The sequence below is a fragment of the Solanum verrucosum genome, unplaced genomic scaffold (genome assembly GCF_900185275.1).
Source record: "Solanum verrucosum unplaced genomic scaffold, falcon-dt-bn FXZP01000043.1, whole genome shotgun sequence".
Lineage (NCBI taxonomy): Eukaryota > Viridiplantae > Streptophyta > Magnoliopsida > Solanales > Solanaceae > Solanum > Solanum verrucosum.
The window spans coordinates 644,876-658,157 of record NW_026020181.1 but is presented as its reverse complement, the minus strand read 5'-3'; the positions used below and the strand labels follow the sequence as shown (position 1 = coordinate 658,157).

Below are 13,282 nucleotides of genomic sequence, written 5' to 3'. Positions count from 1 at the left end.
TTGTGGATTGTCCATTTGATTACTTCAAGAATTAATTGATGAATTCATGTATGTATAATTCCAAGGTGATATGAACCTTGGTGGATAACTATATATCTACTAGTTTGGCTTTTAACAAGGTGACCTTTGGGTATGATATCTCAACACTATAAATAGAGATATCATTCACCATTTGGACAACACCTCTGAATAAGAAGAGAAGTTCTCTCTTTTATCTGCATTTTTTGCCTTTTTCTCTTTATAATTAAATTATCTTGAGATTGATTTTATAACAAAACTAAGTTAATAAAAATAATTACTTCTTTTTAATATAGCGGACAAGAAAAAACTACGTAAACGGAAAAGAAAAATTTTAAAAATAAATAAATAAAGGAAAATGATAAAAATCCTAGAGGTGCGAAGCCCTCGTAAATCATCATATAGGTCAGCCGAATGATTATTTTCTCGCTTCTCTGAGCCTCGTTCTTTTTCTTTTTGAAGCTTGATCGATAGTATAGAAATAACAAGCGACATTGTTGCAAATACTTTTAGACTGCGAGAAAATGAGCGGTTCAGTGAAGAAGATCGCCGACGTGACTTTCAAGGCCGGCAGGAATATTGATTGGGAAGGAATGGCCAAGCTTCTTGTCACCGATGAAGCTCGCAAGGAGTTCTCCAATCTCCGTCGCGCTTTCGATGATGTCAACTCCCAACTTCAGACCAAGTTCAGCCAGGTTTCCTCTTTCTCTCTATCTGCATTTTTTTTCATAGATATTTTCTGTATATGGATCTAGATTTAGATTGTTACTTTTACTATTCTGCCGTTGTTGGATCTATTATTTGGTGAATTACTAATTTGGTTGACTAAAGCATGAGCTGTTTCATATTTGTCAAGTATGAATGTTTTTATGTCAATTAACAGGTTATGGGAAATGGTGGGGAGAAGGTGGAGTTTTTGTTGAAGGATTGAGTTGTTATGCTGGGATTGATTTTATTGGATTTTGGGATGTTTAACTAGAAAATTTACGGGGCTGATTTCCATTAAAATTGATTTAACATGATTGTTTTATTAGGAATGATCTCTATAATATGATTTGAAGAGTGGTGAACGTTGCCATTTGTACTCTTGCATTTGTTGGATGAGTGATTATAGCGATGTGTGGGGAATTGTAGTTGCAAAAGAAAATAAAAGGCATTGAATAAAAAAGGAAACTTTCTTCAATCAGTTGATGGCTGACTGATTAGATGACAAAGAAAGGAGAAGATGATAAATCAGGTACTGGGTAACCTCTATGCACTAAGGCTTCGACTGATGTGAAGAAATCACAGCCTCTGTTGGAGTTTGAACTTGAGACCTCATGGTTCTCAACTTACTTTATTTACCTGTAGGCCATATTCTTGGGTGCTTATGTGCATCCTTTCTATTTGTCCCCAAAGGCTTATGCTATAGGTTCTTGGACAAATCCCTTAACTATTATATTTGTATATAAAGGAACAAGAGACCATTAATAGGTTCTTTAACTATTATATTTGTATATAAAAGGCAGAAGAAACCATTAATAGGTTCTTTTGTATTGTGCCTGTGTACTTGTTATTCCCTTATTTCTACAACAAACTCAATTTAGTCCCACAAAATAGCAAGTTGAACTATGCAAATGCAGTAGTAAAAGTAGAAGAAAAGGATACTACGCGAATACCAACTAAAACTAATAAATAAGGAGAAGATGAGCGAGAATTGAAGGAATGAGAGCCTGTTTGGATGGGCTTTTAAGCTGGTCAAACTGGCTTAAAAGCCAGTTTTTGACTTATTAGAGTGTTTGGCAATTATCAAAATGACTTATTTTAAGTCAAAAATGACTTATTTTAAGCCAAAAGCTAAAAGCTAGGGGGGGGGGGAGCTTTTTTTTTTTTAACTTAAAAGCACTTTTATGTTGACCAAGTATATTACCTTTTTGCCCTTAATTCTTTTATACAATTTCCAAATTGCCCATATTGAATTATTATTATTATTATTATTATTATTATTATTATTATATTATTATTATTATTATTATTATTATATTCTTATTATTATTATTATTATAATAATTATAATTATAATTATAATAATAATTATTATTATATTATTATTATTATTATTATATTATTATTATTATTATTATATTCGTATTATTATTATTATAATAATTATAATTATAATTATAATTATAATTATAATTATTATTATTATTATTATTATTATTACTATTACTATTACTATTACTATTACTATTATTATTATTATTATTATTATTATTATTATTACTATTACTATTACTATTACTATTACTATTATTATTATTATTATTATTATTATTATTATTATTACTGTTACTATTATTATTATTATTATGTTTATTATTATTATAATAATAATAATTATAATTATTATTATTATTATTATATTATTATTATTATTATTATTATGTGTATTATTATTATAATTATTATTATTACTATTACTATTACTATTATTATTATTATTATTATTTTATTATTATTATTATAATAATAATTATAATTATAATAATAATAAATATTATTATTATTATTACTATTACTATTATTATTATTATTATTATTATTATGTGTATTATTATTATAATAATTATTATTACTATTACTATTACTATTATTATTATTATTATTATTATTATTATTATTATTATTATTACTATTACTATTATTATTATTATTATTATTATTATTACTATTACTATTATTATTATTATATTATTATTATTATTATTATATTATTATTATTATTATTATTACTATTACTATTACTATTATTATTTTATTATTATTATTATTATTTTATTATTATTACTATTATTATTATTATTATTATTATTATTATTATTATTATTATTATTATTATTTCTATATTCCTCTTATAAGGTGGTAAAGAAATATGTGAATGATAGAAAAATATTATTACTTATGGATGTAAAACATAAATTAATTTTGTTTTAATTTATTTTTTAAGTATAAAAAAAAACCTTAAATTAATCAACTTTTTATCATGTTAACAGCTTAAAGGGTATTTCAGACATTTTGATAAAAAAAAGTGTTTACCAGCACTTATTTGCCAAACACATCAACAACTTTTTTTTCAACTGCAGCACTTTTATCCAAACACACAACTACTTATTTTAAAAATAAGTTTCAGCACTCTAAAAAATTACTTTTTAAAAGTTACTTTTTTTAAGTCAATCCAAACGGGCTCTGAAATCTGTAACTGAAAGAACTGCAGGTGCCTCTTCTCTCTCCTTTTATTTTTTTGTAAAGGAAGACATGTTGGATAATGTGGAAACCTTTACTAGCATTTCTAAATTGTTATGGTTAAACTTTAGAGAATTATACAAGAGTCATTTGGATAGAAAATGCAATGTTCAACATTCACATCATGGTTCTTGAGGAACCTGGTTTTGGAGGGACCATGCGAGAACTCTAGATTATTCACTAGAAACGCATCCTCTTCATCATAAATAATCAGGTTGCCCTCCATGACCTGAACCAAAAGCAATAGAGATTCAACTGCTTCTTAAGTAAACACAATGTTCTTTGCGAAAAGCTTTTGATTGAATTATTTTAGTAAATGCTATCATTGCTGGCCTGTACTTTTGCGGGTTTCTTGTATAGGGAAGTACCCTTGTTACCAAGTCTCAGATGCACATTGACACATTTACTTTTGTTAAAAAAGATAGCAATGAGCGGGTTTGTCATTTATCAAATTTTGTATTTTGATACCTATTAAAATTTTCACTAAAAAGAACTACTCAACTTTTAATTCGTATCGGAAGAGTTATCGCATAAATTTAATGGTATTTACATTTGTGAAGTGACTCTTAAGTCTCTGTCCCTATTGAGGTCTGTTTTTAACCAAATGGCACTTGTGAGTTTTCAAAACAACTAGAAAAATTCGCTAACCATGGATAATTCATGGAGTAGTGTAGTGTTACCGATTAATCACTTGTTTTGTAAGTTTTTTCAGATAGGTAGTTTTCTCTATTTGGATTATAAATTTAGAGGCTCTAACACTAGAGTGTTCTTCGCTTCTATATCAAGCAGGAACCTGAACCTATCAACTGGGAGTATTACAGAAAAGGAATCGGTTCTCGCTTGGTAGACATGTACAAAGAGGCCTATGACAGTATGTGCAGTTTCAGATTTTCTTTTTCTGTTTGGAATATTTTTTTTTTTACTTTATTAGCATGCTCTCGTGGTACCTTTAATGTTATTTATCTTGTAGTACCTTGAATTTTACATCTCTTGGGTCTCAGAATTTGACTTCAAACTCTTGGCCATAAAACTACAAAACTACTAAGCAGAGTAGTGGTCCTTGTAAGATTTCTCAGGTGTAGGATTTCGTGATATAGTTTTCTATGTAGGTGAACTGTGTGATTAAATGTGAAAAGTCTGAAGCTTTCTTCACATTTTTAGTGGCTTATTTCATGAAGTACAGTTACCTTCCTTCAAAAAATGTGTGAGTTTCATTTTGTTAGTGGCTTAATTCATGAGTTCCATGTGCCTGAGTGAGATATTTATCAGTCGATGCATCTACTGTAATATGCACATTGGATGTACAATATGTACCGCCCTAATTCAGTTTAAAATATCTGAAATTTTTGACTTTCATATTTTCTGAATCCTTTCCTTGAGATCACTTTTTGAACAATGTCTCTGTGGCTCTGCCTGAGATTGTTGGACTTTATTGTACTCCTGTCCCATTTATGTCACACACTTCATTTTAGTAAACGAATAACACATTTCTGTATCTAAAAAATAATTTACTTACACTTCCCATTATACCTCTAACAAAATTATTTATACCACAAAAATGTCTGAGGAAATATTTTAGACCACAAGTTCTGTAAGTATGTCTGTCTTTCTTGAACTCTCTGCCTAATCAAATACCATCACATAACATTGGGATAGAGGTAGTAGCAATTACTACATGCATGGTCTTGATTGGGGATGAAATGCTTCTCTATCGAGCTTGTTTTGCATCAAATATGTAGTTTTAGACAAATCATTTATTGTTTGATTGATGAACATTTCAAATGAACCTGGCCTAAGTTTGTGTCTTCAGCCACATTGCAAGAAGTTGTCTTCTACAAGTAGCTATCTATTGAACTTGGAGTCGAGTTTCGAGAAAATTTATCTATCTGTCTCTCTTATTGTCAAGTCTGCAAGATGCTTTATCTAAGGATACAGTGCCAACTTTGTGAGAAATGGATTCTGTCCGTCTTTATACTCTTTGCAAAGATAATAGAAAATTCTGGTTTTATTAGTGCATGAGTTGGTCGTCGGTGGAGTCACTATACTGTATGAGCTTGAGCTGGGCATAATTAAGAACTGAAAAAAATGTATGAAATGGCTCTGGGGATGCCTAATTATACATAAGAGTGACAACTTTCTTAAGGGCAAATCGTCGTTTAGTTGTGAGTGTGTTTGTGTGGTGACTATAAATCATCTCATTAAGAATAAATAAATTCTTTAAAGTTATATGCCACTAAGCTAGCATTTGCAAGAGCTCTTGGATAAGGTTTTAAGCGATTATCTTCAAATATTTGTGATGCCCAAAAAAGTCTGTTGGAGTTAATAATGCTGGTCTCCTTGTTGATGAGAAGTTCCTTCACAAGATAAGCGTGGGACCTTTTTCACTCTGGGAAATTGATTCTTAGGTTCTTTGAAAAATGGTTGAGTTTACAGCTTGCAAAATAACGTAGCAGCACAATCTTCTGTCAAGCTAATGTTTTGCAATGGGAAATTCTTATGTTTGATCTACTTCTCAGAGGGAAATTCTTTCATTATTTCTGGTGTTTGACCAGTTTCACGGAATTTTTAGCTGGAAGAAAGCGTTCATATACTTGTATGTGGAATGAGTCTGTGCGCTGACTCATTAAGTGCCTTAAAGTTACCCCTAGTTTAGACTGGAAGTAGAGAACAGTCAATTGCAATTTGCATTCTCCTCTTCTCCTGCCTCTTAATCAAAATTCTTGCTAGATATCTTTTCTGTTTATGATGTGCTTGATTAGTAACACCTTATTGTGGATAGACAAAGTTTCCTGTTGTCTTGCGGCAACAATTGATGTCAATTCATCATATCTGAAATAATACTCATATCTTACACTAATTTCTTCACTTACCTAGCTTATTATAATTTTAAAAGTAAATATCGACTTAGAATTTGCTGAGTGCAACTTCTAAACATTTTTCAACATAGTCCTCTATTACTCTTGATTTGCTGCTCAAATTCCCGCCATATTTTCACTGAATAAGTAAAAGGTTCAACGGTTGCACTAAGTTTGAATAGAACTACTGGTCTCATAGGTCAGTTGAAATTTCATTTTGAAGTCTGTGCGTCTCGTATTTTAGCTATACAAGGCTCTGCCACTATCGGAGTAACAGAGCTAGCTCACACCATGTATATATTTCAAACGCCAGTGATGTTTGTTGGCTTTTTGCAACTGTTTCAACTGTCTTGTGTAGATTCTTAACAATATTTCTTTCAGGCATTGAGATCCCCAAGTTTGTGGATACGGTGACTCCTCAATATAAACCCAAATTTGACGCCTTGGTAAGTGGAAAAACAATAATCGCCATCCTTACCTTTCTTTGCATGAGTTTTGTTTTTTTTCTACCTACTTGTTATTGGTATAGTCATAGCTATAATAATTAGTTGAAAATTGATATAGGGAATTCTCAATTGCTCAAATCCTACAAACTGTCCTTGTGTTTTAGTGTTGTTGCCACAGAAAGGAATTCACCTTTTGGCATAAAAATAGGTAAAATTTATCGGAGCAAAATGAAAATGATTAAACAAAAAAATACATGAAGTACATATTTCAATTGAATCATTTTATCAAAAATTATTTTCCCTAACAGAAATAAAGTTGAGATACTCTCCTTTGTTGTCAGTGGAATTGTTAGAATACCAGTTACAATATGTACCTGCTTGAACCCAAATTGACATGTCAATGGCGATTCGAAGATAATGCCAAATCATTACCCCCTTTGTGTACCTTCTTTTCAGAAGTTTCGATTAACACAAGAATAGCATGGCCAAATTTGCATATTTTTTGGTTTATTCTTTCTAATTGTTACAATAATTGTAGTTGGTGGAGCTGAAAGAAGCGGAGCAGAAATCTCTGAAGGAATCTGAAAGATTAGAAAAAGAAGTTGTAGACGTGCAAGAGTTGAAGGTCTTCATATCACCTTATTTCTCCATGTATATATATGTATTCTTATCAGTTATCCTTTTATCTAACTGTGTGGGTTTGTTTTTACGAACAGAAAAAACTTAGTACAATGACAGCTGAAGAATACTTTGAGAAGCATCCTGAGCTGAAGAAGAAGTTTGATGATGAAATTCGAAATGATTACTGGGGCTATTAGCAGGTTTTTTGGGTGAAGTTAGGATGGATGATCCAAGTTGATCCATGGTTAGGAATAAAAGAAAAAGTAGTAGTAGTTGGCTTGTTTTCAAATGTTAACTAGAGTGAATCTCATCACTTGGACATCCTAATATGGCCTTGCGTTTGGGAGGCAAAAGAGATGTTTGAGTGGTATAAATTCCATCAATTCTCTTTTTGCAATTTCACTAGGCTTTAAAGATGCAACCCCAATCTTTTTACTAGCTCACTGAAACAAATTTAAAGAAACCATGATCCAGACTGGCTAGTGTTTCTTTCTCAATATAATGGCAATTGGGCAACACGACTTCTACTGCATCAACATTCATCTCTATCTTTTTATCTTCAAATACAAAATCAAAGTTTTACCCAAACATCATCGTCTCTCATCAAACATGTATAAAGACAACTTTTGCTTTACGTGATGCACGCTTAAATTCAACAATTCTACTTAGTATTCGAGATTCTTCCAAGAGAATCTGGAGATTGATTGACATTCTCACCAACTTCGGAGACTTGGCTAACAGAAGCTTGATAATTTGCATCTCCTGCATACTGTCATTAACATCTTTTAGCTTAACTACTGTTAGGTGTTGGAATTCCACATTCTGAAAAGCTTCCACTTCAAGACAATCTAGAACTGGCGTAGTGTGATCAACATTGAGCTTCATCTAAGAAAGACATCAAAACTCAACTACGTAACCTTATTTGATGATTTGAGTATAAAAAGAAGAAAAGAGAAATAAAAAGAGAACCTGAATTTCCAGATATTGTAAAAATGGGAAGCTTCTTATCAAGCAAAGAGCAGACAAAATCCCATTCGTGTCAAGACGAATACACATGCAAACACTTTTCACACACAACATATCAACGGGAAGCTTTATTGGCCTGTAGAAAGGACCTAGGAAAAACAAGCCAAAAATCAGGATGACTCCAAGGCCAAAATGCAATAGAATGAGTTATTAAGCAACATTTACCACGTAATCCAAGACGCTTTTTCCAGTCCTTACGATAATGCTGGAGAGAAAGCTCTGCCAAACGAGGGACACATTTTCAAGCAGATAGTTGCGATATCACCCTTGAATTTCAATGATGTCGCTGAACGTATCTGAGATCATTAGCACCAATTGCTCAAGCGACGGGCAATGAGAGATGAAACTTTCAAGCACAGATCTAGGCTAATTAAACTAACAAATCCTTGGAAGTTTGGTGGAGGAAGTAATAAACAGTTTTGGGGAAACAGATGAGTTAAAGTCAAACATTTGAAAAATGAACAAGGCAAATCGAATTGTTTGGAAAGTCTAAGAACAAGATGTTGAATGGTAGTCTCGAGAGAGGAAATGTAATAATCTGCTAATACAAGGGTAGCTTTCCGAATACTGTATGCAAAGGGTAAACTTTGTAATTGATCCATCATGGCGGGTGATAATTTCTTGGATAGCGGCTCTAAGGATCTGAGGTTTCCACGAATGAAGCGTCAGGTATGGAGTTCTACACCAATGTGTTGTCCATCCCTGGACAAAAAACTTGTGCAGAACGCATCTCGAAAAGTAAGAATCTCATCAATTACATCATCAGGAAGATTGCTGGGTACATCCTTCTCTTGATCCATCATCATTTGTCTGTAAAACATAAACAATGATGAAAACAAAAAACAAGTATCTCCAACAAAATCACATTGTCAAAAAAATGAATAAAATTAGTGTTCCAAGAATTCATGAACCAAAACGACAAGTAAACGAATAATTTACCGGTAAAACATAAAAAGGGACTCAAAAGAAAAATCTCTTCACATGGTCAAATTAGCCACCTAAGCCAAGAATTTATCAGTGGCTGCTCAAGCTAAATAGAAGCCTAAAGTCAAAAATAAATTGGAGGCCTAAATTTTAATTTTTTTTTTATATCTGAAATTCAAGTTATTTATTATTTTTTTAATAAAAAAAGTTTTATTTTTTTATGGCTTAAACTATATATATCAATTTTTTTTTAATCTTGTGATCTTAAACATATCATATAAAAGTTAAATTTAAAAATTGATCCATAAAAAAGAAACATTCTTTAATGTTTCAAACTAAAAAAACGACAAATATAGTATATATTTTTTTTGTTAAAAAAGTCTTATAATAATTTTTTTATTACTAAAAAATTAGGCTTTACGATTTTGGGGCTAAGACATATGCCTCATTTTAAAAGGCCAATAGCCACCCCCGGAATTGATGAACACTTGTTAAAATGAAATTACTCAAAGAAACGAAAGAGAAAACGATGGATTTTAAGCTTTAAGCTTATGAAGCCACAACTATAATCTAATTAAAATCAGTCAGGTAATCGAAGAAAATCCAAGATTCATACAAAAATAAGCTTTAATCACAACATCCAAACTATAAACCCAATTTATTTCAAATCAGTGAAAATGATGAGAGAAAGAAATGATAGAAAATCAAAGCGAAAAACTATGGATAAAACTTACATTTTCAGAGGAAATTATGAAGCCGCAACTATAATCAAATTAAAATCAATCATCTAATCCAAGATTTTCAAGCTTTAATCACAACACCCAAAATTGGCTAACAACTAATTTCAACACCAAAATAAAATTAGTGAAAAACGAAAGGGAATACGATCGACAAACTTACTTTTTCAGAGGAAATTAGCTTCTTCTTCTTCTTTGTTTCTTGATCGTAAGTTTTCGGCTAATTACTCTTCCTTTGAGTTACCCAAGCAGAAGAGATATATTTTGAGAAAATGATCAAAATAATTTTAATATATTGGGGTTGCTTTATTTTGGTCCTTAATACATTTTAGGTGATTGAAATAGTTTTTTATGTATGACAAAATATGTTCAATTTATTCGTTTACCCTAAACTTAACCATTTACCCCAAAAATTGTTAAATATAACGATGGGGCCCACATAACTTATAAAATCCACTATTTTTACCATTTTTATTAGCTCAAAAAAAGAGTTTCATGAATTCTTAAACATCATTTTCTCTAACATCTAACCACATAATTATTGTAATAGTGTGAGCTACACATGTTATGTTATGTATTATCTGTTGGAAGGTGCTGAGAGAAGCTAAGATAGACCCTCCAATCCAGACATTGTACTTCCATTCAGGAGGCGCCACAACCTTGATTTTCATGCTGCTGGGAGCAAGAGCGGTAATTTCCTTGTTCATACGATTAGCAATACCAAGAAACATTGTTGTTCCACCACTGAGGACAATTACAAAATAATTTTGTAATTGTGTGGTTAGATATTAGAGAAAATTGTGTTTTAAAATTCATGAAACTCTTTCTTTGAGCTAAAAAAATTGGTAAAAATGGTGGATTTTGTAAGTTATGGAGGCCCCACCGTTATATCTAACAGTTTTTGGGGGTAAAATGTTAAGTTTAGGGTAAAAGACTAAATTGAACACATTTTGTCATACATGAAAGACTATTTCAATCACCTAAAATATATTAAAGACCAAAATAAAGCAACCCCAATACATCAAGGATCATTTTGATCATTTTCTCGAAATATTTCTCTTAAGTTGCTTTTAATTTAGGCAAAAAGGTCTGGTAGACCCTTGTACTTGTGTCGGATTGTAAACTGGACCCTTCTACTTACAATTTTGTCAAATGAACACTTAAACTCAATAAAACACAATATTTTAAATACCTTTGACCATTGACCAAATTTATGCGGCAATAAAATTATTGAGTTGGAAAAATCCGTGAGATACACACTGATTAAGAGCGTGACTTTTCATTGAAATTACACAAATAATCAGAAAAAAAATTAGAAAAAGGAAAAACCAAAATATCCCCTTCGTCTTCTCTTATTCTGTGGGAAAAAATTAGGTCACAGCCGCCCATAATTTCCACCATTTTTTTTTTGTAATCTCATCCATTTTAAAAGAAAGTACTTATCCTTCAAACATCCCACAACAAACATACAGATTGAAAAGAAAGCTCAAATCATAAATGGATTATTATGAAATAAAAAAGAAACAAATGCTCAAATTCAATTTTTGTTTGAATAGTTCTTTGTGCTGATTTATTTGTTTTCAAATAAAAAACGGGTTACATGATTTGAGCTTTTAATTTGAAGATTTAAATTGAAAACTTCTCTCTAAAATTGAAAGCTCAAATCACAAGACTATACAGACTGAATCGAGAAATTTGATACTCGACTTCAGATCGAGACGACTAAGTCGAATAACTCGATCTCGTAGCTTGAGTTGAATTTTGGAGTGCTCTGGGAAGAAAAAATCATGGATCGCTTTGCAAGCATTGGGTCATACAAAGGAGAATACAGAGCAATTGGGTCAAGAGGAGGAATCTGTCTTTTCTAGAAAATTGCCAAACGGGAACACCCAATTCTCAAGCTATCATAGTTGCTGGTGAATTTTGAATTTTTGTGCTTCAGAAAGTTTCTGGGTAAGAAAGATGGAGACGGCGGCTGGGGGTGACCTAAGAGAGGAAAAGAAATAACTTTTTTTTACTATTATTTATCTTTTAATGTTTGACGTGTCATTAAAAATGACATGGATTTCAGGTGTAATTTGGTTGTATTGCACGCATCTTGCTCAAATGAAAAAAGGGTTTAAAATATTGTATTTTATTGAGTTTAAGTGTTCACTTGACAAAATCGTAAGTAGAAGGGTCCAATTTACAATCTGATACAAGTACAAGGGTTCAACAGGCCATTTAGCCTTTAATTTATACTACTCATTTTTAGTTTATTTTTCCATATTTTCATTTTTAGTCCATACAAAAAAGTTTATTTCTTTACATTTTTAGTAACTAACTCTCTAATTTTAACTTTTCACCCTAAAATTAGATGACATTTTAATATATTTAAGATATTTTTAATTTACGACCACTGAAAATTCAAAAAAATTCTTTATTTGTTTAAATATTATATGAAATTAAAATAAATCAAACAAATTTAAATGAAGAAAATAACATTTTATAACATCTTATCAACACACAACTCTAATTAAATAATTAGTTTAACTTTAGGATAAAATTCCCAAGTTACATTCTCTTAACTTTAGGATAAAAATCTTGAGCTTAAATGTATTGATTAGCATTTTTAATCTTAAAATGGGGAATTATAAAAGTGTTTAATGGAGAATTTTGAAATATAAATGAAAGGGTTCAATTACGTATATCTAGTGAAATGATTTGAAATTATTATGGTAAAAATAATTCAAATTAATTATTTGAATTATTTTCATAATAGAGAGTCTTGGTAATTAATCCTATCGTGCTCATATTTAAATAGAACTCAAAATCAAATTAGGGGAAAGGGAGAAAGTAACATGTGTTTTTCTTGTTCCAAAGGAACACCGTGTGTTTCTTCTCCTTTTTGGGGTGAGAAGAAATCTCTATAAGTATGAGTTCTTCCAACTTAGAAAAATCATAAGCTTTTTATATGATACTTGCCCACACAAGTATATTGAGAGTTCGGGTGTGAACTTTGAATCACTATATAAGATTGCAGAGCTGATGTCTCACTTGCTTCAAGCTTTCTGCTCGCGCTTCGAAAGGTAATTCTTGAATTAAATTTCAACAAGTTTATGTGTTCTATCATAATTATGTGTTCTAACATAAACATATGTGTACATATGTTTCCCAACACCATCATCCACAATCAATTTCTGTCATTGTCACTAATGTTGTTGATATTAGCAGTGCTACAAATCACACCAATCTCATTTTTAAATTTAGTCCAATCTATTCGATGTTTCTCCCACTAAAGGAGGACAAGAAATTTGGATTTGTGAGTAAAATTATTTATGGTGAAACTCAATTTTTTTCCTAATTTTGTTTAACATGTAAATATATTAAT

The 13,282-nt window shown here is 30.9% G+C and overlaps 1 protein-coding gene and 1 pseudogene across 1 annotated transcript; one reads left to right on the top strand and one right to left on the bottom strand.

Moving 5' to 3' along the window:
• Positions 1 to 477: 477 nt before the first annotated feature.
• On the top strand, positions 478 to 7,744 carry LOC125829213 (ATP synthase subunit d, mitochondrial). Its single transcript, XM_049508457.1, has 5 exons — positions 478 to 713; positions 4,093 to 4,174; positions 6,540 to 6,604; positions 7,143 to 7,229; positions 7,321 to 7,744. The coding sequence occupies exons 1-5, from the start codon at positions 543 to 545 to the stop codon at positions 7,420 to 7,422; spliced, it is 507 nt and encodes a 168-aa protein (XP_049364414.1). The 5' UTR covers positions 478 to 542; the 3' UTR covers positions 7,423 to 7,744.
• Positions 7,745 to 7,828: 84 nt separating this feature from the next.
• On the bottom strand, positions 7,829 to 9,054 carry LOC125829228 (uncharacterized; annotated as a pseudogene).
• Between the last annotated feature and the right edge of the window lie 4,228 nt (positions 9,055 to 13,282).